This window comes from Phoca vitulina, unplaced genomic scaffold, assembly GCF_004348235.1.
Source record: "Phoca vitulina isolate PV1807 unplaced genomic scaffold, GSC_HSeal_1.0 scaffold19, whole genome shotgun sequence".
Taxonomy (NCBI): Eukaryota; Metazoa; Chordata; class Mammalia; order Carnivora; family Phocidae; genus Phoca; species Phoca vitulina.
The window spans coordinates 31053674-31078748 of NW_022589722.1; the positions used below are offsets into that span (position 1 = coordinate 31053674).

The 25075-nt window shown below is 62.3% G+C and overlaps 1 protein-coding gene across 2 annotated transcripts in view; it reads right to left on the reverse strand.

Moving 5' to 3' along the window:
- Positions 1–864: 864 nt before the first annotated feature.
- WNT7B (Wnt family member 7B) overlaps positions 865–25075 on the reverse strand; it is a 48039-nt gene continuing 23828 nt past the window's right edge. For both annotated transcript variants that reach the window (XM_032416552.1, XM_032416551.1), the window contains exons 2-4: positions 23514–23740; positions 7414–7685; positions 865–1358 (exon numbers count right to left, since the gene is read on the reverse strand). In XM_032416552.1, coding sequence (XP_032272443.1) covers positions 879–1358; positions 7414–7685; positions 23514–23740 — 979 coding nt within the window. In that variant the 3' untranslated portion in view covers positions 865–878. The remainder of the gene's footprint in view (positions 1359–7413; positions 7686–23513; positions 23741–25075) is intronic.

A 25075-nucleotide genomic window follows, 5' to 3' on the forward strand; every position in this document is an offset into this window, starting at 1 on the left:
GGCTCATTCTCGAGCCCTTCTGGGCCTCAGCGTCTGCATCTGTCAAAGAAGGAAGACACCCCTGAACCGCCCCCACCCCGCCATCCCACTGCCAGCGCAGGGCTGTCCGAGGGTTCCGTCTGGCTCCCAGCGAGGGGCGGAGGGGAGGGTGAGGAAGGGCAGGGAGGGGGCTCTGTAAACTGAGGCTGCCAGGCTGGCGGGGGCGCTGGGCAGGTGACAGCATTAGGGAGGGGACACAGCACTCCTGGAGCCTGACCTGGGTGACATTTTGATTTGTGATATGATTTTCAAGAAGAAGGGTCCCTGTCCATGGCTCTCCTCAGAGGCCCTCTCGGGGCAGGGCCAGAGGGTGCTGTGCACGGGGATGCTCCCCCGGGCCAGAGAGGCGGGGAGAGGAAGCAGAGAGCCCCAGGGGATGCGCTAACACGGAGTACAGAGTTAGGGCTGGCTATGCCTTAGTGCTAAGAATTCTTTTCTGATACTAAACACATAAATAAACTTTGTCAACATCTGCCCAGACCACCCAGAGGCCCCGGCGGCTGATGGGGTCCCGCGTGGCGTCGGCCGGCCGGCATGGCATTTCCACGTCCGTCCGTCCATCCGTCCGTCCGTCGTGCCGCCAGGTGGGGGAGGGGGACGCTCGGAGTCTCGGCGCTCTGCTTCCCAGGAGGGTTCGCTTCCCCAGAGAAAAGCACAGGAGCTCCCTGGGCCCCAGAGGGACCCCGGGGCCGCCGGCCTCGCCCTCCCGGCCGGGTCTGGGGCTCGGCTCGGCCGCAGGAGGCGCCGGCGGGGCGGGCAGGAGCGCCCGGGGGCGGCGCGGGGCCCGAGCGGTGTGCGCGTGCGCGTGCGCGGGGGCGTGGCTGCGGGCGGGGCGGCGCTCACTTGCAGGTGAAGACCTCGGTGCGCTCGCTGCAGGTGTTGCACTTGACGAAGCAGCACCAGTGGAACTTGCAGTTGCACTGCCACACCTTGGTGTACTGGTGCGTGTTGTAGCCACGGCCGCAGCACATGGTGTCGCAGCCGTCCGCGCCCGGCGACGTGCGGTTGCACAGGCGGCCCTGCGTGCCCACGCTGCCCGTGGCCGCGTCCTCCTCGCAGTAGTTGGGCGACTTCTCGATGTACACCAGGTCCGTCTCCATGGGCTTCTGGTAGCTGCGCAGCTGCTTGATGCGCAGGAAGGTGGGCTGCCGCAGGCGGCTGGCGCGCACCACCTCCACCTGCACGGCCGCGTTGTACTTCTCCTTGAGCATGTGGCCCACCTCGCGGAACTTGGGCAGCGTGGTCCAGCACGTCTTGGTGGTGCACGAGCCCGACACGCCGTGGCACTTGCACTCCAGCTTCATGCGCTCCTCCAGGACCTGCGGGCGACAGGGCAGGAGCTCGGTGTGCGTGGACACCCCGCCCCCCACAACCGCCTGGGCACCCCGCCCCCACCTGCCCTTGCCTCCAGCCTGGCCCGGAGCCGGCACCCCGACTTCCCGCTGCAGGACCACGCCTGAGTGCCTCCCCCCTCCTGAGCCTCCCTCTCCTCATCCATGGAATGGGGCTGCTGCCCGTAGGTCCCTACTGCAGGGGACCTTGTGAGGGTCCAGTGAGAATGTCCAGGACTTGGCAGAGCACAGTATATGTTTATCAAATGTGGTTCACTAAATTCTCACAATCCTTCAGGTCAATGCGCTGATGGGGAAACTGAGGGTCAGGAGCGTGGGGCTTGCGCCCAGCCAGGTGGGGAGGAGGTGCCTGATGGTGATCCCAGCCCAGCTACAGTGGGTGCTTATTAATTGCAGATCCCCATCTCTCCATCTCTGTACTCCCTGCCCTCATGCCCAGGGTAGGGCCCGGCATGTAGTTGGTGCCTAATAAATGGCTGTTCAGTGAAAGTGTGGTATTTGCATGGAGCTCTGTGCATGTCTGCTGAAGGACGAGAGGGGGTGGATGAGCAGGAGGTGAGGGCACGGGTCAGCGAGGCCCAGGCGTGCCACCTGCTGGGAAGCCAGCCCCTGACAGTGTTGTTCTTTCTTCCCAGCTCCCCGAGGGCCCACGATGGGCGCAGCCGTGTGTTTTCCTTGGGCCTCCCTCCGTGGTCCCGGAAGGCCGATTCCCAGAGCCAGCCCTGACCCCAGGTACTCATTTACCTGGATCGAAAGGGCCCTGCCAGCCGGCCTGATTAAAGATGGGGAATCATTAGCTGCCGCCCCACGGCTGAAGAAGGGCCATTTGTCAGCTGTCCCGGCTCCGCTGGCCTCACCTGGGCAGCCCAGCCCTGAGGGAACTTGGCCACCCCCTGCCTCCTGGGCCAGAACCCCAGCCCTGGCCCAGACTAGGAGCCCCACAGTGAATGAATGAATGAATGAATGAATGAGGAACATCCCACAGGGCCAGCCGCTATCCCGATCACTTTCCCTGCCCTGCCCTCATGGGCCTCTAGTCCTGGGCAGGGACCTCGGGGGCTCACAGTCCAGCATGGGGAACAGAAGAGGAAGCCTACGCAAACCGTCAGGTGGGGGCTCTGGGAGCCGCCCCCTGCCATGGTAAGGGGGGGTTCTTGGAGGAGGGGTGCCTGCATGGAGTGTGGATGGAGAAGGAGGAGCTGCTCATTAGGCAGAGAGGAGGATGTTCCTGGAGGGTGCAGAGCAGACAAGCCCACATGAGCATCATGTGGGTGCTGGGTGAGCCCTGAGGCTGATGTCCTGGATCTGGGGTGGGGGGCGGATTCCCTGGTCCAGCATTCTGTGGATGATGTCCTGGGGGGGGAGACCCGGGAGGCTGGGATGGGGGGAGGGGGGGAGGCTGATGGTCCACCAGGGGAGGACTGAGCAGGGGAGGGCCCCAGTGTCAGGAGGAAGGAATATTCCAAACTGGAATTACAGGGCCACAGGGTGTCTGGGTTGAGGGCATGGACCGGAAATCTGCTCTGGGGGTCTAGGCGAAGGGTGGGACCCCCTCCAGGGGAAAGAATATCCTGTCTGCTTCCTGCCCCTCTCCCCGCACTCCTGTCCATCCTCTCCCCTCCCTCACCCTCACCCCATGTTCCTCTTTGCTTCAACTCTCCCCTCCCCAGAAAGACCCTTCCCCCACAACCTGCCCTTCAAGGCCAGGAAGCTTCTCTTGCCCTGGCCGCACTGCCTACCATGTCCGCCCCTCAGGCCAAGAACTGACCAGATGGGTGCCCCACTCAGAGTCCCCAGCGTGGGGGGCAGTGCACCCCACCCCAGGCTGCTGGCCCAGATGATTCCTCCTCAGATAGGCTGTGATGGCCTGAGACCTGCCGGGGTGCCCAGGCCAGGTGGCCCAGGCTGCCCCCAACCTTGCCCTGCCACCTGCCCCCACCTCCCTGTCCTCATCAAGCCCGTGCAGCCCCGCCCCCACCGCCTGCCCCGCTGTCTGCCCACCCAGGCACATTCAGACCCTGCGCGGCCAGGCCGGTGACAATCGGCAGATGAAGCCGATTGGGCAGCTGTCTGCAGAGCAGGGAGCCGCATCCTCGCTTGGCTGGGTCCCCTGGGACCGAGCCTGTCCTGGGAAGTGATCACAGGATTCAAGAATGTGCCGTTTCCGTCTCCAGCGCCCTCGAGATAAGAGTGACAACGATGGTGGCGCCAGCCCTGCTGCCCCAGGAGACCACCCTGGGAGGGTGTAGAGTGACCCGGCCTCGCCCAGGGGAGTGGGGCCTCGGTTTCCCTCGACCCGGGTCGCGTGGGGGTGGAATGGGGGCCTCCAGAAAAAGGCCAACCTGGTATTCTTTCTGGAATAAGGGTGTGGCCCAGGCTCTGGGAACAGTGCTCAGTTGTGGCCAGGCTGGGGGTGGGGGGTGGTCACAGTCCTGGCACCCACGGAAGGCACGTGACCCACCATGCCTCGGGCAGGTGGGAGGGAAGTGGCAAACACCCTGGGCCGTGGCATGCCTCACACATTTGTTTCTGGGCCCTCAGTGGTGTCCTGACCCTCCGTGGGTGTGTGAGGCCCTGGGGGGGTGAGGCCCACGTCGGCTTCACCCTCTCGTCCAGGCCGCAGTGTGATGGGCGTGGGCACCAAGTGAAGAGCCCAGGCCATGAGGGAGAGAGGGGGCTAGGTGGCCCCAACTTCCTGGGGGCCCAGCGTGGCCAGCAGCTTCTCAGCCGGGGACTTCGCGTAAGTCACCCCTCCCTGGACCCTGGGTTTTCATCCAGACAACGGGAATGATGTGCCCCCTGGGGCAGGACCAGCTTGGAGCCTAGACGAGATCAGGTAAGAGCTGTGGCCACCTGATGGGGGTCCTGCCCGAGCTCCCAGTGCTCGGGGCCCTCGTCAGCGACGACTTCAGACCTCTGTCACCCACGAGAGGAGCCCGGAGCCCTCCTGACAACAGCCCCCAGGTCTTCCCAGCTGGGCAAGCTCCTGCCTTTCGGGGTCGGTAGGTGCAGAGATCCGCTGCTCAGGCATCACCTCCTTCTGCACCTGCCGCCCCTCTACTCGGGACCACACAGCAGGGTAGCTGCTCAGGAAAGGCCACGCTGCCCACGGGAGGGCTAGGCAGGGCAGCCTTGGCCTCAATCTCGCAGAAGCCAGCAGTGAGCGGGTCTCCTGCTCAGCCTGTCTGACCCTGGCCCACCGGGGGCATGGTGGGCTGAATAATGTCTCCCCACTCGGAACCTCAGGATGCGACCTTATTTGGAAATAGTTCTTTGCTGGTGTAATTAAGGCTCGAGATGAGGTCATCCTGGATCAGGGTGCATCCTAACCCCAAGGACACATGTCCTTGTAAGGGACAGAAGAAAAATCGGACCCAGAGCTGGAGACCATGCGCAGATGCGGGCAGACAGGATGATGAGGCTGATGAGGCCACAAGCCAAGGAGCCTCTGGAGTCGCCAAGAGGCAGGTAGGGTCCTCCCCCCAGAGCCATCAGAGGGCGCGGCCCTGCTGACACCTGGATTTAGGACTTCTGGCTCCAGAACTATGAGAATAAATTTCTGTTGCTTTGAGCCCTCCAGGCTGTGGGACTTCATGTGGCACCAGTGAGCTTGCTTCCCACCCAACTTGCTGAACTCAGGCCCTGAAGGGCCAGAGGTAGCCTAGACAAACTATGATGGGGACCAGAAAGAAGATCCAGACTCAGTTCTTAGATCCGGACTGAGTTCTTATGGAAACCTCAAAGCCATAGCCCCCCACCCCACCGCTACCACCATGATCAGAGCTGCTGGGAGCAGAAGGACCCTTGCCCCCCAGGGTCACGGCTGCCACTCCCAGTGGCTTTTGCCAAGGACTCAGGTTACAGGTGGGCTCCACAGCTCAGGATCAGGGGCTGTGGGAAGGACAGCAGGGGAAGGGGACAAGGTACATTACGTCCACTGTACGGATGAGCAGACTGAGGCTCAGAAGAGGACTTGCAGACAGGCAGGGACAGTGCTAGCCCCAGCATCCTGGCTGCTGACCCCTGTAGAGCCCTTTCCTGCAGCCTCCCTGCCCTGCTGGGCCCTCTCCCCCACAACCTGCCTCTCCCTTACTCCCCATCTCTGTTTCCAGCTTCACGGTTCAAAACCCGATGTGCTGACCCTCCTACACCCAAGCCCCTGGCCCTCAAGCCACTAGCATCACTGCCTCGGGGACCTGCCATGACGCTTGTGGCCCAGAGGCCAGAATCCAGTGTGGCTGTCATGGCCGCTTCACCAAGGAGCCCGTCCCACACGCCAGCCTCCTCACCTGCCCCTGAGCTGGGCCAGCAGCCTCACTGCACCGCACGTGTGACCCGAGTCGCACCCCCACCCCACCCACCCCAGTCCCCCAGCCCTGCCTCCGTTGTGCTGGTCCCTCTGGCTGGAGTGCCCTTCCCTACACTCTGCTGCTTCCTCAGATACTTCTCCGCAAGCGCCAACCAGAGCTCAGGCCTCGGGAGCCACCAGGGCCTCTGCTGCCCACTGTGGGCCTCCTTGTCCTCATGCGTGAAATGGAGATAGTGAGACTTTCCTCCCAGGGGTGCTGGAAAGCCCTTCCTCGGGACCTAAGCTACGGCAGAGGCTCAAGGGGCAGTGATCCCGTCGAGGGCTCAGCACACCTCCTCCTCCAGGGAGCCCTCCTCATACTTCCAGGGACGTGAACCTTGCCTTCCTCTGCCTCCCCTGGTCCAGATGGAGATCAGACTGTCCCTACAGGCTGTCTGCGAGCTCCTTAGAGGCAAAGACTGCGTCACTCCTTCTTTTATTCATCCGTCCGTCCATCCATTTGCCAACAATTTAATAACCACTGGCTGCTTACGACTACAAGATAAAGTCGATCCCTTGGCTTGGCCTTCAAGGCCTGTCCCAGCATTTGCTTACTTCTTGAGCAGCCCGCCCCTGCTCCGAGTGCCTACTCCTTCTGCCTGGGCTCTTCTCAGCGCCGACGTGTCCTTCAAGGCTCTGCTTGGACATCACCACCCCCAGAAACTTCTGCTCCCTCCCCCGGGGTCTCCACACTCTCGCAGCTCCTGGCTATGTCCTCTGCACCCCTCATGTGGACCCGCTGGTGCCGCGGAAGCTCCCACGGCCAGGGCGGTGTCTCCCTTCTCCTTGTCTCCCCTAGCTAACGCCTGGCACAGAGAAGGGGCAGGGAGTGTTTGTTGAGTGAATGAGCGAGCAACGGGTGGCCTCTGCAGTGGTCCCTGGGGCAGAGGGCAGGCACGTCCGTCTCATGCCTGCAGACACCCACAGGCCCTGGTGCCCTGGGCGCAGCCCCCGGGGCTGGGGAGCCAGACCTGGAGAGGCGTTCCGCTCGGCTGGCGCCCTATCTCAGGCCATCTTGCCGCCATGGCGGCCGCTCCTCCCAGCCCAGTATCTGGGGCCCTCATCTCCCTGAGATGGGGCCAGGCTCGCCCTGACTTCTGCCCCAGTGTGGTCCTGCCCGGACGTCCTCCATTATTGCCCCACCACGCTGCTCCGCCCCAGGTGTGAAGCTGGCAGCTCCTCGAGAGCCCCCGCTTGGAGTTTCCACCCTTTCTCAGGCTGCTCCAGCCTCCTGGGAACATCTGTTCCTCCAGTCTGTCAGGGCCATCTGAGCCAAAGGCAGCCTCCTCCAGGAAGCTTTCCCGGTGTGCTGGTACGACCCGTCTGGTACCAGGGCAGGGACACAGTACTGTGGCCCAGGGGCCACCCCCACCCTCGGCCCTGGTCTCCGCCCTGCCACCCAGCCGCTGAGGACCGGAGCCCCACTCCCAGCCTCAGTCTTCAGACCTCTGAAAGGGGAAGAGTCAGGCCCGCATCTTAGAGCTGCCGGGAGGGTCAGGCGGGAGACATCGTGCCCAGTGCCCCCAACCACACAGCTCCGGGGTCCCGGCCCCCAAGCACCGCCCCCCCAGAGGCTCAGGGCGGGGCAGAGCCCAGGTGGGGCCGCAGCCGCTCCCCCTGCCCCGACCGCTCCCCCACTCCCACCCGGGGCCGCCGGCCCGGCGCCTGCCCTACCTTTCTGCCGGCCTCGTTGTTGTGCAGGTTCATGAGGCGCCGCGCGTTCTTCTTGATCTCACGGGCGTCCACGAAGCGCCGGGAGAAGTCGATGCCGTAGCGCACGTCGGCCGAGCAGCCGCCCCACTTCCAGCCCTCGGCCTGGTTGTAGTAGCCCTGCTTCTCGCGGTCACACCCGCAGTTGCTCAGGTTCCCCTGGCTGCAGGCGGCCGTGACGGCGTGGGCCACGCCGGCCGCGGTGATGGCATATGTGAACGCGGCCTCGCGGCTCCCTGCGGGGGGATCGGGTGCGCACGGTGAGGCCCCGCAGGTCTCAGCCCCGTCCTGCTGCTGGCCCGCCGTGCGCCCCTGGCCTGGGCGCTGGCCCTATCCGAGCTGCTGACTCAGCAACGTGGGGCCGACGGATCCCATCTTGCAGGGCCGTGGTGAGGACAGTGCCCCAGCCCTGCCAGAAGCACGTGAGACCACCATCACCTTCTCTCCCTGTCCCAAGAGCCTGGGCTGGAGAGCTGCAGTTTCCCCAACCCTGGCAGAGAGCCGTGGCAGGCCCTGCGAGGAGGCCTGTAGGGTCTGGGCCCCACTCCCCTCCCCTCTGCCCGCCTCCGAGTGGTGCTCTTCGAGAACGAGCCACTTGTGCGGATCTCCGTGGCGCACTCACCCCCCAGCCGAGAACCAGGCAGAACCCACGCAGCTCAGAGCGCCCCGACTCCAGGCTTTTTGTTGCCTCCTCCCTGTCTCTGACCACCCCGTCATCCCATCACTAGGCCCCAGCTCCCTGGGCCTCTCCTCTCTTCCAGCACCCCTGCCTGGCTCAGAGACCCCCTGAACTGCCCAGACCTTGAGTGCCAGTCCTCCCCGGCTCCCTCACGCCCCTGCCACCAGCCCGGGGGCCCACAGTGCCGTTTGGGCACCTCTACCCTGCACCTTCACTGCTTCTCCTCTGCCTGAGCTGGGAAGGGAAGGCCCTCCGTCCGAGCCCAGCTGGCTTCCCCGCCCCTCTCTCCCCGTCCTCTGCCCAAAACAACAACTCTTTCCTTCCGGTGCTGCTCATGTGCTCCTGGGTTCTCCTGGTCTCTTTAATGGAATTTCCTTCCCCTTCCCAAATCCTAATGACCTTCCAAGGCCGGTTCCAATGCCGCCTCTTCCAGGTAGCCTTTCCAGACTGCCAGCCAGCAGGGGGCCCTGGCTGCCCCCTCTCCCTCAGTCACAGATCCGACTCCTCATTGCACTTGACCCCTTTCACCCGGTTAGCCCTGTCGCTGAGCGGTCCTGGCTCCGTAGGGGCCCGTGGCCTCCCAGATGGAGGGGTCCAGTGCTAATCCATCTTTATTCTCCACGGGCTCCGGCTGGGCCCTGGGCATCCTGCCTCCCTGGCCTGGCCTCTCTTGCCCCTGAGCTCCGAGGCTCTCTGCAGGCCACGGGCAGGTCTGTGTGGCCCTCAGCGGCTGGCACTGTGGGCGTGGAGATCAGTGAGGTCCCTGTGCTTGCACAAACCCCGTGCCTGTGACCACCGCTATCCCCATTACTGGAGTTAGAGTGATCACCCCCAGATTGAGAGAGGGTTGAAGGTCAAGTCATGTCCCTTCCATGAACATCCATTAAGCACCGCCTGCATGCCCGCTGTGATCGGCCTTGAATATGTGCTCTGGGGTCCACCTCCTCACCTACCAGCCTGCTGGGGGGAGCTTCCCCTGGGGGGCTCTCCCTCTGGGGGGTTCCTGTTCCCTGGGGTTTCTCCCATCTGGGCTGAGGACCAGGGTAGGACCTGCTGGTCTTGGAGGCCCAGTGTAGAGGAGGCTTTGGTTGACCTCTGCTGCCAAGGAGGGGCCACAGCTCCCTGGAAACGTCCCTCCTCTGAGAAGAGCTAAGGGAGAGTGGTGTTGGGCATTCCTTCCTCCCCAGCAAGACTGGGGTCTGCAAAGGACACAGGGCTGCCATGGCCTTCCTGTCCAGCCCCTGCCCCTCTCCTGGCCCTTGCTGCCCACACCCGCCCCCCACCCGGCCTGGCGTCGGTGCACGACCCCCCGCGGCCTGCCGACCGGCAGCATAGGCTTCTGCTGCCCTGGCACCGCTCCTGTGAGAAGCATCTCTCAGCACAGCTGCCCTTTGGGGAGCACCGAGAAACCCCCAGCCGGGCACGTCGAGGTGGGCTGGCTGGGAGCTCCCAGGCAGACACAGGGTCAAGCACAGGGAGAATATGGGGCTCCCCCTCCCTGGCTTCAAGTTAGGTCTAGGTGATCTGAAAGGATGGGCATCAGGTTACCAAGCCCCCCACTGTTGCTGGCCTGCTGACAAACTCACACACGTGGACACATGAGGCACACACGGCAGGGGAGCGTGCGGTAAACTATGTCGGGGGTTCCAGGAGAGGAGGTGACCACAGAGCTCTGCGAGAAGGGGCGCAGGGGTCAAGCAACCTCAAAGGGTGTCCCCACCTGCCTCTGCGAGGGGCGGAGTCAGGGAAGGCTTCCTGGAGGAGGTGACACCTTGGGTAAAGGGAGTCTTAACAAGAGGTCAGAGTTAACTCCCTACAAGTGCATATGAGTGTGTGTGTGACATGTGTGAGCGTGTACGTGTATGCCGTGTGTCTGCGGAGTGTCTGTGTGGCCTGTGGCCGTGTGCAGTGGGCGTGTGCGCTCCTGGCAGTGGGCATGGCAGGACCAAAGGTGCCAAGGTGTGAAACAGTTTGGTGACCTGGAGCTAGAAGTATGAGCTCAAGCGTAAGAAGGAAAGAGGCCGTCAAGATCTGGGGGAGCCAGTCGTGGGTGGCCGGAGACATCTTCCGAAGCGCATGGTGCCTTCTGTCCTGGTGCCGGGGCCAGGGCTGTGGACTTGGTGCCCGAGCCTGTCTGGCTCTGGGAACGATGGAGTGAGCCGGCCCCGAATCATGGCTCTCACTCACCAGCTCTCCCAGCGCGCCAGACACCCTCACGCTCACGTCTGTTCTCACCGAGCGCTCAGACTGTCGTGCAAGGCAGGCTCGTCGCTGTTCCAGCCCACAGGTGAGCCTATCACACTAGGGGTTAGTGGCCGGAGCAGGATCTGAGCCCAGTCGGTGGCATCAAAACCCTCCAAAGCGAGGGAGGGTCTCTTTGCAGCTAAGCGACTTTGGGCAGAAGAGAGGAGAGAAGAGGCACCGACGGGGACCCTTGGGGAGGAAATGCCGCTTTTGGACGATCTGTGAACCTTGGGGCTCAGCGACTGGTCGGCAGGTGAACGCAGGCGGGAGCCGGCCTCACAGAGGGCATGTCCCAAGCTCAGCGCCCGGCAGGTGGGGTGGAAATCTCACAGGATTGCACAATCACACCCAGAGGCCTGGCCGATGGAGTTACCAGTCCCACGACCAAGCCCTGCCTGAGCTAGGACAGCGTGGGCGTTCCCTCGGAGGCCCTGGCGCCTGCCACCCGACCCTCCTCTGCCCAAAATTCAAACTGGTGCCTCCCACGCCTTGCTGTCCCGAAGCCCCCGGGCAGGCAAGCAGGCACAGAGGCCCATGCGCTTGGAGGACATTTCTCGAAAGCCTCCCTTCCATCCTTTGTGCGAGTTCCCGGCGTCCCCTGGTTCATACCCATGCCCAGCACAGACTCCCAGTTACTCATCAGTTACTCACAGGGCGGCCACTCCCACTAATTCCTTTTTTATTTGGTTTTAATGAGCCAAACCCTCTGTCTCGCCATGACGACAAGGGGGAGGTGATCAGGGAGCAAGCGGCATTTGGGGGAGAATCACGGAAGGTGACGTTAAGTCTCAGACCGGGGGCTTCACGGCCCCTGCTCTCTGCACACACACCTCATATCATTCACACGACAGCCCCACGGGCTGGGAGCATCGCTGTGCCAACCCACAGAGCTGGATGCTGCCTCATGGGGCTTCACAGTGTGTGCAGGCATGGGGGAGGTGAGGGACAGTCACTCCTGGGGCCATTTGCCAGCCCCCGGTGCATGTCTGCGCATCCTCCTCCAGAGGAGAACAAATGGGTGTTGGGTTTAGAAAGAAGCCCCTCGAACCTCTGGGCCTTGCTCAGCAAACGCGGGCGGCTCGCCAGACCTCTGAGATGACTTCAAGCCCCTGGGATCTGACCCCACCCATCCCCACCTGCCATTCCCCGCAGCCTAGCTTGGCCAGGCCCACCCGGGGGGCAGATGCGGCTGCTTCCAGCGCACACCACTAGCCTTGAATAGAGCAGCCACCTGGTTCCCTGATACCCGCCCAGGTGGGCGCTGGCCCGCTGCTGCCCAGGTCCACGTGTCCACAGCTCCCCGCGCTTGGACATAGCGGGGATGCCCCTGCTCCCGAGAGCCCCAACAGGGTGAGGCAACCTCCTCTTGGGCTCCTGCCAGGTGCCCCTTGGGCTGTAGGGGTGGAGGGCTGGACCCAGGTCTGATTACTTTGTGTCCCCCCCCAACATTGTCCCCAAGCCCTGCACATGAGCAGGTCTGGGGCTGGGCGCTTTACACACTTTGCCTTCTTTTATCTCCATAGCAACCCCCTGAAATCAGTCCGGTTGCTCAGACCATCTCAGGGAGGGATGGGAACACTGAGCCAGCCTCCAGGTGGGAAAAGCTTTGCTCCAGGTGACGGGGACAGCGGCCATCTGAGCTCAGCAGCTGCTTCAGGTGGGTCTGGTGATGGGGAGCTGGGTAAAGGCAGCACGGGCGGTCTGCTTGCGTCCAGCAGCAGTCCGGGGGGCACACGTTAGTCCCGGGAGGCCCGGGGACCCTCCTGGGATCCAGAGCCCACCCCAGCACGGATCCGCACCCTCTGACGCCGGACCCAGCATCCGCATCCAGCAGTGTCCCTGGGAAACGCTAGAGGCAGGCAGGCTGCTCGTTGGCCGCCCCCCCCCTCCATGGCCTCATGAGCCCTGGGTGGGTCCCTGCACACACTGGCCCTGAGGCAGTCACTGCTATTTCCAGGGCCATCTGCTTCCGGTGCCTGGCAGGTCAAGGCGAGAACCATTGCGAGAACCTGCAAGGCCCAAGGTGTCAACAAAGCAGAGTGAAGAGCGGGACACTCAGGCCGGAATAGGCAGGAGAGCACTGGACCTGGAGCCGTACCTCCGTGTGGCTCCAGGCAAGTCACTCACCCTCTCTGAGCCTGTGTCCCCATTTGTCAAGTGGGACTCACAGTTCTCACCTGCTCCACTGTCCCAGGAGCAGCTCTGAGAACAAACAGGACAGACGGGCATCACCCCAAATGGTGAGCAGGCCTGAGGAGGCTGGGGTTGACCAGGTAAAGCCCAGGGCTTCCAGAACAAGCCCAGACATCATTCTGCTTCCTCCCAGGGGCTGGCCCTGCCCCGCTACCCCCTCCCCCAATATTCTGGATAAACCCAAAATATCTGGAGCAGCAGAACCTTCAGAAACCACTGCCACATGGGTAAAAACTGAGGCACCAGGCCCCCTCGGGGGCTACCCAGCTCTATTCCTTCTTTCCGATAGGTTGTTCACAGTCAAGCCCTCGCTGACCCTGCTGGATGCCAGGCTCAGAGAGAGCAGATGCAAGCCCCTGCCCGCTCCATGCCCTCACGGTGCCAGCCAGACCTCGATGCCCTGGGTGAGGGGACCTGCCCGGGATAGTGGGACCTAGTCCATCCTGTCATCCCCTCACCCTGACCCAAAGGAGGGCACCCGGCACCAGGCAGATCTTTATGAGCAGCTGCCGGAGGGGACAAATGCCTCCTGAGCAAAGCGGGACAGAACTGAGCACCCCCTACCCTCCTGGGAAGGAGCTGGGGGCCGAGCCCACCCTCCCCACGCCCCAGATGCTCCCCCCACTGTCCACTCAAAGCTACCTGCCACTTCGGGATGTGGCGTACTATTTTTAGAAGGCCATAATTGAGCTCATAATGACCTGATTAACTGCAGGTCTGGGGAGGCAGGGTGGGAAAGGCACTTGGTTTGCTCTTAGAAGGCGGGCCAAGAATCTGGGACCTCAGAGCTAAGGACCATCCAGTGCCATCCTTCTGTCCCCAACCAGGAGCCTGAGGCCCAGACAGAGTCCGCATGCTGCCCCATGTCACACAGCAGCTCAGGGAGTGGGGGAGTCCAGACCCGAAGTTCTGAAGTGACTCGGGGTTTCAAAGGTCTGGGGCCACACACACTCCAGAGGGGAGGTCAGAGTCTGACACCTGGAGTTCAAGTCTAGACCCTAAAATTGGCCAGTTGGGTGACTCTGGACCAGTCAAGGGGCCCTTCATGTCTCCGTCTCCCCACCTGCCAAATGAAGATAATAGCTCTGATATGGCCGAGTGGCTGTACCAGAGGGCCTGGGGGGCAGGCCTGACCCCCACGAGTGACATGCCACACATGGGGTCTCCGTGGGTGTACCTCTGTGTGCGTGCACATGCGTGTGGCCCTGGGCATATACCCGGGCTTACGCATGAATGCGGCTCCCGTGAGTGTGAGCGAGCATGTGCCCCTGCACACGTCCCGGGCTGGTGGCCAATGCCGTTCAGTGCCCCTTGCCTCTCCGCCAACCCGTACTGGCCCCTTAAATATGGCATTTCCTTCTTTTTTTTAAAGATTTTAATTATTTGAGAGAAAGAGGGAGAGAGAGAGAGAGAACAAGTGGGGGGTGGGGCAGAAGGAGAAGCAGGCTTCCCGCTGAGCAGGGAGCCTGATGTGGGGCTCAATCCCAGGACCCTGGGATCATGACCTGAGCCGAAGGCAGACGCGTAACCACTGAGCCACCCAGGTGCCCCAATATGGCATTTTCTACAGCTCAATAATAAAAAGGCAAACAATCCAATGAAAAATGGGCAAAGGATCCGAAAAGACATTTCTCCAAAGACGGTATAAAAACAGCCAGTAAGCACAGGAAAGATGCTCAACATCCTGAGCCATCAAGGAAATGTAAATCGAAACCACTGTGGGATGCCACTCCAGCCCCACTGGGATGGCTAAAGCAAGACAGACAGACAATAATAAGTGTCAGCGTGGACGCCGGACTCCAGAACCCTCACGTGCTATTGGGCGGGGGGGATGGAAAGTGCCACAGCCATCATAGAGTTACTGCAGGACTCAGAAATCCCCTGCAGGGTGCAGCCTCAGGAGAAATGAACACGTGTGTCCACGCAGAAATTTCTACATAAATACGGCAGCGGTGTTTGCAACAGCCCGTGTCCATCGGCAACAAATGGATAAACAAGAGGTGGGCTGGCCACAAAACAGAATAGTCCCCTGCCACAGAAGGGACTCAAACACGGACACACGCTACAACAGGGAGAGATCTCGGAAACATGTACGGAGTGAAAGACGCCAGCCACAAAAGGCCACCTAGTGTATGATCCCACTGATGGGAAATTTCCAGAATAGGTACATCCATAGGGACAGGAAGCAGATGAGTGTTGTCAAGATGAGCTGGGGGCTTGGAGGATGATAGCTGAGGGGCACAGGGTTTCTTTTCACAGTGATGACAACGTTCTAAAATTGAAGGCAGTGATGGGTGGACATCTCTGTGAAGAGACTAGAAACTACAGAATTGGATGCTTACACAGATGAGTTGTGGGGTATGTGGATTCTACCTCAATAAGCTGTCTTAAAAATATACAGCACTTGATGGTTTTTAGGGGTTGTGCACAACTTGTCCTCTATTTAAACACTCATGGTTAGGATGCTGGGCTCAGAGGCGGCAGGTGACTGGTCCAAGGTCACACAGCAGGCCAGCCACAGGGCTGGGATCTGACCCGGGACCCCAGGGTCATGCTCAGACTGCTCCCCACCCACCGGACAGGGAAAGCACACTGCCCTGCCTCCCATCCGGCTGACCGTGCCTGCGACCTGGGCTGGCTGGCGTCCGTCCCCGCCATCCTCTGTTACCATCCAGTGCCCCCAACACCAAGCACAGCCTGCCCTCCGGCCAAACCCCAGAGCCCCAGGGGTGAGGCCCCCAGCTCAGGGCCAAGCACACAGCCAGGAGGGGATTCCCCGAGAGCATGGGCAGAGGGCCACGGTCACCACGGAGGGTCAGCAGGACAGGTGACTGGGGGGTGACCAGGGAGGGCCCCTCTTGGGGACATCCTGAATGATGAGAGACAAGAGCCATGCACAGGTCAGGGAACAGTGTGCAGGCAGAGGATACTGCAAGGCTAAGGCCCCAAGAAGAGAACAAGATGGGTGTGAGCAGTCCGACCCCACGGAGAGGGTGAAACATGAAATGGGCCACACCGTATCGACTTGGAGAGCTCAGGGGGAGGGGGCTGGCTTTAAGAAGAGGGGGAGCCCCTGGAGGGTGCCACTGTGACCGACATTGAAAGGGCCCCTCCAGCTGACTGTGGGCAGCACGGTGGGAGCAGGGCACAAGGGTCTGGGTAAGAAACACTGGTGGCCGGCCAGGTGGAGGCGGTGAGGACGGCCGGCTTGGGACACAGTCTGAGGGTGGAAGCAACGGACCAGCAGGTGGACTGGGTGAGGGTTTCAGGAAAGATGAATCCAGAAGTCTCCTGGAGTGGGGCCTGGGCAGCTGGGCACTGAAACTGTGGGTCAGAGGACCAGGTTTGGGGGAAATCAAGGAGCTGCCTTGGCCACAGGCAGATTGGGGCACGCAGGACACAGTGGAAGCAGGGGCTGGGCACTCAAGCCCTGCCTGGGGGGGCCCCGGCCCTGCTGCTCACCATCACGGGTGCCAACCCAGGTGGAACCAGGGGCCACCCAGCCCTTCACTCCCCTCAGCCTCAGTTTCCCCATGTAATACAGGAGTGAGGCCAGTGCAGCGGGTTCTAAACCTCTTTAGCAGGGAGCTTTTGGATCTCCCTGAGAAGCAGGTCAGGACAGGGAAGCCGGGGCTGAGGTGGGGTAGGGACATGGATGGTAGGGATGGAGTGGGGTCCCCGAGTCTTCCAGGCCTGAGGCCTGGCCAGTAGGACACTGCCAGCTGGTGAGTGCGTCTGAGCCCCTGCGCCCACCCCACCCGGCCCCCGGGCTCTCCCAAGCCTGGAAGTGGCTGTGAGAATACTGTCCCCACCTCCAGTTTATGGATGGAGACGTTGAGGCGAGGGAGGCCAGGAGACACCCCAGGCCAAGCCGGCATCTCCTGGTGTCACCCAGGCAAGCAGGTGCGGTGCCCATGTCCAGGTGCTAGGGAGCACAGGAGCTGGGGGGAGGAGCCCAGGGGCCCAGGGCGGGGCCCGCGAGCCTTCCTGGCCCCTTGGCCCCAGACGGGGCTCAGTCACCGGCCCTGGGCGTGCAACTCCCTGCCTGAGCTTAAACCAGCACGTGCAGGGCTCAGGCTCAGGGCCTCCGGAGGCAGGGACAATGGGGGTCCGGCGACCCCAGAGACGCTTCCAAGCCCAGCGAGGTCCCAAATCCCTATGTGTGCAGTTGAAGATGGCCTGGGGTTCCCGCAGCGGCCGGGAGGGCCGGGGCTCTGCCCGGGGACAGGTGGGCGGGCTGCTCGGACCCTCATGCCTGTCCCTGCACCTGTTAAAGGGAGGCAGCGAAGCATCCGCCCGCAGGCGCCCACGCCGCGCGAGTGAGTTAGTGCAGTGGGGGGCTCGCGGCAGCTGGGACGCGGGAGGGGCTCCATGCCCGTGGGCTGCTTTCTCTGTGTCTCGGGACGGGCCGAGACCCTGGGCCTGGGGCAGACGTGTGGGTGGGCCGAGGCTGTGCCGGGGCTGTGGGTGTGCGTGTGTGCGTGCCTCTGTGTCAGTGCTTATGTTGCCCTCTGTCCCTCTTTCTGTCTGTCTCTGTCCCCATCTGTCCCTCGGTCTCTTTCTGGCCCCACCCAGGCCCCCTCCCCAGCTCACCTGTGGCTGAGTCAGTGTCGCCACATGAAGCTCTTCCTGCCCTTGTCATAAACAGAGCATTGGAAAAAGCCACACCAGGTCCGAACACGCTGGCATCCCCGAGTGCCCGAGGCCTTTGTTCTGACCCAGGGAGGCCCTCACATGCCACGCAGCAGCCGTCGAGGTGGGCCACGCTCCAGCTGGGCACGGGGCTCACCGGGCGGAGAGGGAGCAGAGCCTGGCTTAGGACCACATCGTGAGGGGCAGCATGAGCCGGAGCCTCGGGATCTGTGTCCCAAGCTGGGATGGCCGTCCAGGAGCTTCCACCCCTCCCTGGAGCTTTGGGGAGCCTGGGAAGGCCTCTCGTGCAGGCCTGGCTTCCGGCAGCCCCTCTTGTTAGGGAGGTCAGCCTCGGACAGCCTGCCCTCATGCACAGTCCCTCGTCCCGTCGTGTGGGAAATTAGCAACTGCTGATGTGTGAGGACGCGGTGGCGTCAGAACCCCTTCCTCCCCGAGGCTATCCTCAGGCCCCCTGGCGACTGGAGTCCCGCTGGGACACAGGGCTGGCCTACCAGGTTCAAATCTCTAGGCCCTAGTGCTATGTGACCTTGGGTGAGTCATGAGCCTCCCGTGAGCCTCCATCTCACCATCTATGATGTATGGACAGTAGAACATGGAAAGGGTTCACCCACAGCTGGCCTTGCAGGCGGCTGCTGCTGTAACAGAAATGATCCTCTCAGCACCAAAGCAGGAGGATCGGGCTTGGAGACCGGCCACGGCCCGGCCAGGCCTTAACTTTCGGAGGCCAAGGGTGAAGGCCCGCCCACCCTGTGATCTGTGTCCTGCCTCCGTAGACCAGAGCCCAGAGCCCTGGACCCCTTGTCCACTAGACTCTTGGGCAGAACCCCAGTGTGGGCGCTGAGGAAGTGGAGGGCCTTCCTGCCCCCCATCCTGAGGAGAGACCCCAAGTTCTGGCTGAGTCCCGGCCCCAACCTCAGCCCCCCGGTATGGGTGGGTGGACAGACCAGGAGAGCATGAGTCTGTGACCAAGTTACACAGCGGGCCCCGAGCAGCTGGCTCCCCCGGGGCATCCTGGGTGCAAGGTTCCAAGTACAGGGCCAGGTGGCCTTCACTCCGCCTCCCGGCGCCCTTTCCCAGGACTGACATACAGCAGGCGCTCAATGCATGCAGGCTGAACCCCAGGGGCCACCAGCACAGTCACGCTCACACTCCTGCCCTGCCCCAGGAAGCAGCCGGCCAGTGACCCTCCGCCCTCCGTCTGCTGCGCCCCGGGCTGGAGGAGACAGTCGGATCTGGGTTCGAGTGTGCACGCCGGCCTTGCCCAGGCTGCGTCCGGGCAAGCGTGTGCCCCGCAGAGCAGGGCCACCCAGCAGAAGTCTCACGCGAGCCACACATGCCATCTAAGGAACATGAGGATAAGCCGGTGGACTTCATTTTGGTAACATCATTTATTTAGCCGATATACCCAAACATTACCACGTCAACATGGGCTCGTTGTAAAGATCAGTAGAGGTATTTTACTTGCTCTTTTCCTTTGGAAGTCTTCAAAATCTGTTGTGTACCTGATACTTAGGGCATTTGTCCGTTTGCACCAGCCAGCCGTGGCCCTGGAGCCCTCGTCCCTCCCGGGAACCAATGTCACACCTCCCCTGGGCCCGGCCGGCAAAACCCCAGGCAAGGTGCCCGGGCACAGTCGGCCCCCTCCTCCGAGGATTCGCCAGTGGCTAATTTGGAAGCCTCGAGACTCTCATGCCTCAGACAGTCAGAGGTAAGTCACTCTGCCCCCTCGGATTGTCCAGGAACCGACGGCCTTTGCTGAGCCCCTACCGCAGAGCCAGCCGCCAGCCCCAGGCGGCCACGTGAGCCAGGATTAGGGGCGGCCCCTATGCCTGGTCATGTCTGGGGCTGCACATGATGGGCGGGACTCAGCGTTGCTTGGCAGCGGGGTGGGGGTGGGGGCAGGAGTGCACAGAGCTGCAGTCCCCATGCCCCCTGCCAGTGGGTCCCACAGGGCTCGGGGCTCGGGCGAGGAGTGAGGCCATGGCTGGAGGGTGCCAGTGTTTCAGGGAAATCCCTCTCCTGCTCAGAACCCTCCCTGTCTTCTATGGGGCCCTCGGGGTCCCTGCGCCCCAGCTCTGCCCCCTCTTCTGGGCTTTGATCTTCCAGCCCTCTGGTTCACCCTCTTGCAGTCCCTGGAAAATACCATCCACTTTCTGGCCTCTGGGACTTGGCATTGCTGTTCCCTCTGCCTGGAACCCCCTTCCCTGCGCTCACCCCAGGCTGGTCTGGGTCACCCGAATTCTCTCTTGGGTCTCATCTCATAGGTCACCCTGTCAGAAAGCCCCTGATAACAGTCCCAACCCAATTACTGTGCCTGTAAGAAATACTCTGTCTTGCTCCGGGTCACTGGGGGCCCAAGTTTCTAACAAGCATCCCCGGAAGACAAGTTCACCCCCCAGCTCTCGTGTCGTGCCCCCCTACCCCAGGACAGAAGAGTTGAGGACACATTCACCCCCCCTCCCCAAGCTCATTGCCCCCTAACAGAAGAGATGGGTCAAGAGGGGCCTGGCCATAAGCATCTCTCGCTAAATGGGGAAATAGGCCTGGGGTGGGCTCATGTTGCCAGAGGGTGGGGGCCGCCAGACATGAGGTGACACCATGTGTGGGTCTTGACTCCCTGAAGGGAGCAGAGCAACTGGCACCTGGGGGGCCTCAGGGCAAAGCCAGTGCAGCGGCATCATTAGAAAGATCTAGCTCATGTGGAGTGGTGAGCTCCCCATCCCTGGAGGTGTACAAGCAACAGCACCAGGTGCTGGAAAAGGGATTGGAACCTTGCGCAGGGGTTCATTTGCCCATTGAGGGGTTTCCCTTCAGCTCTCAAGATCTAGGCACGGCCCAAGGTCACAGGCAAGGCCTGAAGGGGGCCGTCCCTCCGACCCAGGCCATCCCCCCACTTGGGGCCAATCATTAATTGGCACCGCTTGAGTGGCTGCTCCCACGAGTCCCCCGGCTGCCTGCCAGCTCATGGCCCGTCTCCCATCTCGTGCCCGGGGCAGCCGCATGCCTCTGACATGGGCTGGCTTTGCCACTCGGCCCCACTTCCTGCTCGTGACTCCCAGCCCCTGAGTTCTGGGAGGAGCAGGGGCCTGCTCAGACCACCATCACGGTGCCCACAGGACCCCGCAAGCCAGAGCCCTCCTGGCTGAAATGGGAGCTGGGTCTTCCTTCACAGGGGCCAGCCTGGAGCCAAGGAGGGCTTCGAGCAGGGCAAGAGGCCTCAGCCCAGGTGGTAGGGAGCCGGCCCCTCCCACCCCCAGGGCAGAGTGAAGGGAGCGCTGAGGCAGGTGCTGAGCTGGCCCCGGGCTGAGAGACTCAGGATGAAGCTCCAGGATGTGTCTGGCCTGGCTGTGGACAGGAAGAGCCAGGGAGGGGTGAGATTTCCTTCTCCAGAGAAATCAGATGTGAATAAGCAGAGCAGAGGGGAAGGTCCTCCCAGGGTTACAGGCAGTGGGGGCAAAGTCCCAGAGGAGGAAAGGGTTGGCATGCTCTGGGAAGAGGAAGAAGTCAGCCAGGGTGAAGCTCTGGTTTCCAGAGGGGATGAAGAGAGGTGGGGGTGATGTATGACAGGGATTACCCAGACTCCAAGCTAAGGAGTTAACTTTATCCTGGAGCAATAGGGAGCTACTGCAGGTTTTGGAGGAAGGGAGTGACATGGCATGACCAGGGCTGGAAGGGAGGCAGGGGGAGGCACTGACAGCTGCCAGGGGAGGGCCAGAGAGGCAGGCCCTGCAGGGGCTGTGGGGCAGGGTGGAGGGATGGACAGGGAAACACCAGGTTTCTGCTGAGACAACAGGTGCTCAGGTCAGGGGGAAGGCCAAGAACAGCAGATTTAAGCAACAAGATGCTGAGCATCTTGAGCCAGAGGTTCCCAGGGAGCGGCCGCACTGGTCTTGGTCCCAGGGGAGAAAAGATTGGGGCAGAGCTCAGGGCTCAGGAGACCCAGCCAGAGAGACAAGAGGAAGCCCAGGTGAGCTGGGGCCCCGGCAAGGAAGAGGGGGCATCAGTCGGCCACATGAAGGTCATTAACGGCCTGGACAGGGGTGGTGGGAACAAGGTGAGGGATGGGGGGGTATTGGGTGCAGACAGCTCTACCAAAAAGTTTGCCTCTGAAATGCTCATGGAAGGGAGAGCAGGTGTCTTAGGTCGGCTCCCTAGAAGCAGAGCCTGAGACGCCTATTCCCAGGGGAGCTCAGGGCATGCAGAGCACTGCAGAGCACCCCCACCCACAAGGGCAGAGTTCACACCCCCTGCATCGGTCCGTCCGTGGCTGTAGCCGACCCTCCCTGCGGGCCAAGCTTGCAGACCCTCCCAGGCTCCTGCTGGGCCGAGGGCTAGTCTCCAAGGAGGAACAGCTGTGAGCTGTTAGCCGTGATCCAGGGGATATGTGACGGCCAGTAAAGGTAATCTGGGTGGGCACTGGTGGTGTCCACTACGGGGGGACGGCGCGGGTCATGGGCTGGGGCCAAAGCCACTCCTCTTGGGCTTTTTATTGGCATTTATTGTGGACCACCGGTGAAGCCCTCCCCAACCTGGGACCTGACCCTGAGAAGGGGCTCTGAGTGGCCGCGTCTCCCTCACTCCCTGTGTCTCGTGGTCCCGAATAAAGTCCGAGCCCCCACCCCTCTGCAAGCCATGGGACCATGTCCACTGCCCGTCTCTCCGCACAGTAAAGAAGCAAAGCAAACAGGCCGGGTGGCAGGTGCGGACCTGGATCTGCACCCAGCTCCGTCACGGGCAAACCTTGTGGCCGCAGGCAACCTCACCACTCAGCTGCGCCGCGGGGGTGCTCACAGCGGCCTCAGAGCCCGGAGTCTCAGGCATGAGGGGCCAGGGAGGCAAGCGGACCCCTGGCAGCGAGCAGGCAGCGAGCAGGCCCCGGCGCCGACGGCCTCCCACCCGTGGAGGATGGGGCAGGCGGCCCCGCCCTCCCCAGCTGGCACCTGCAGGGAGGGAGCTGCGCTTGGGTGGTGGGGCCCCAGGGAGGGGGTGGTGCCACTCTCCCGCCTGTGCCAGGTGCCACCCACAGGCTGCTCACCGCAAAGGGGCCCCAGGGGCTTTCCCCTGCGCCACCCCCAGCCCTATGCCAGGCGTTCCAAGCCCCGCAGAGCTTGGCTCTGGCCTGGGTCCCGGCAGCTGCGGCTCCTTGGCCCGCTGGGATCGGAAGGATGTGTTGTGCCTACAGGCTGGGGTCTGAAATAACAGGGCACCCCTGCATGCCTGGCACGGTGCCCCCAAGTTATCACGCCCCCATCTGACCCTCCTGGAAGGGCAGGTTGCATCACCTCCCCACCCTCACCAGTTCAACAGCAGTTTATGCGTACCTACTGCGTGCAGGCCCGGGAGAAGCACTAGGGACCCCGATGAGGGCCCGCTTGCTCAGAGCTCATGTTACAACTGAGGACACTGAGGCCCTGAGTGGCCCCAAGTGCCATGCCCAGGATCACACAGCTGGATTCCAATCGAGGTCAGGCTCTGGAAGTCCCACTTTTCCCTGTAAGCTCCCCCCAACCGGGCCTCAGTCTCCTTCCCTGTAAAATGGGCACCACGGAGCCTCCGTTGGGGCTGTGTGAGGACATGGAGATGGAGCATGTGACCTAGGGACGGTGTATGGTGCAGCGGGACACAGCCAGCAGAGACCTGGCCACCCCTGCTCGGCATCCTTCGGTAGCTGCCACTGCCCATAGCACTGGAGGCCCACCACCCTCCCCAGCCCGACTCCACCTGCATCCCCCCGCCCCCCTGCCCTGCCCTCCAGCCCGTCAGACTCCTCGGCGCTCCCACACGTGTGCACAGCATCCCACGCGTCTCTGCTTGCACTCTCCTTCTGCCTGGAATGCCTTCCACATAAATGGCACCATTCGCCTCCAGCTCCCCCACCCCAAAACCCCATGCAGGAACTCCTGCTCTTATCCCGTTTCCAGATACAGAACGGAGGCAGGAGAGAGGAAGAGGCGTGCCTAGTTCCGCACAGCCGTGGAGCAGGGCGGGTCTCTAACCGCTGCACGGTGCTGCCCGCCCAGGGGCTCATGCCTCGCCAGAGCGCCGTCCTCCAGCCCCACGGCCCGGCGAGACACCCCTCGGCCACTCACACGGTTGGGTCTCCCTGGGGTGCTGGCCCCCCTCCAGGCCAGGCTCGGAGAAGGGCGCAGGGCAAGCTGCTCTAGCAAAGACATGGGCTGCTGCAGCCCAGGGAGCGTGCGCAGCCCCACGCGGCCTTCCGTGGGGACAGGGGAGTGGCCTGGCCCCTGGAGCCCCGACCGATGCTGGGTCCCTGCAAGCCCGGAGGCGCCCTTACCTACTCGGAGCTCTTGCCCGAAGACGGTCTTCTCGCCGAGGGCGGAGCAGTTCCAGCGTCCGAAGCGGAACTGGTACTGGCACTCATTGATGCCCATCTGCGCCCCCTCCCCGATCACGATGATGGCATCGGGCCGGCTCTGGCAGATGGCGCGCTGCCGCGGGGCCAAGCCAGGAATCTTGTTGCAGATGATGTTGGCTCCCAGGGCCACGACGGACGACAGTGCTCTGCGGAGAGGGGAGAGGACACGGGCAGGTGAGTGGTGGCGCAGGGCCCCTCGCCCTCTGCCTGCCGTCCTGCCTCACTCGGTCTCTCGGTCAGCCAGTGGGCTCCGGGCGCCCACCATGTGCCAAGTTCTTCCTAGAGACTCCCTAGAAAATCCATTTCCCATGGACCAAAACGCGTGATCCCAGCCTGAAAAGGCACTCACGCCCATGCCTTCTCAGCCTTGGCATGGCCAGAGCCATGGGTCACAGGTCCTGGGAGTCAACAGTCCCACGGAATGCAAGAACCCCAGCTCTCCGTGCCTCTGAATCAGACACACAGACCCTTCGGGCCAGAGAACCTCACGCCTGGGATTCGACAACCGTCAGCTCCGAACTGTCCGAGAGCACCCCCAACTCCTGACCACTGGGCTTCCCCATCACTTGTAGCTCCTGGGCCGGGAAGGCTGCTGAGCTGGCTGGCCCTGCTGGGAGCGAAGCCCACAGGTCCTGACTCCACGTGCAGCCCGTCTGTAATCTTGGGAAGGCGCTCTGCCTCTCTGAGCCTCAGTATTCACATCCATGAAATGGGAGTATGAAACATCTGACCCCCCCCCCCATCACCACTTCCACCACATAGGCTCAGACCAGACAACCACAGGAAGAAAGGCTGCACCCATGGGGCAACTGCGGTTGTCATTCACTCGTTTCTGGACGACTGGGTAGACTGGGGGAGGAACCAGGAGCTGATGTGAATTGAGCACCTACTGTGTGCTGGGCTGGGCAGGGTCCTCTTTGCAACACTGTATCCTCCGAGTGGTCCCCTGGGGGCGCCGTGTAATTAATTTGACGCCCTCCCAAGACCGGAGGGCACTTGCCAGGCTCACTCTGCTCACTTGAGGTGTCACCGGCGTGTTTATTTTCTGAGGGGACCTACCGTACAGGTAACCATTTTGAAGGGTACAGGTCTGTAGCACTTAGTCATGTTCCAAGATATTTTCACCACCCCCAAAATGAAACCCCATGCCCCTCAGCAGGCACTCCCTATTCTCTCCCCTCCCCCAGGCCGTGCAACCAGGAATCTGTGATTCTAGACTTTCCATAGAGATGCAGTCACATAATATGTGCCCTTCCGTGTCTGGCTGCTCTCACTTCGTGTCATGTTTCCCAGGTTCGGCCACATTGTGGCAGGTGTCCGTGCTTCCGTCCCTTCTGTGGCTGAGTAATATTCCATCGCGCGCAGGGACCACCTTCCATGTATCCACTCACCAGTTAGCGGACATTGGGCTGCCCCCACCTCTGGGCACTTGTGAACAGATGTTACAAACACGGACGTATAAGGTTTTGTTTGAGTCCCTG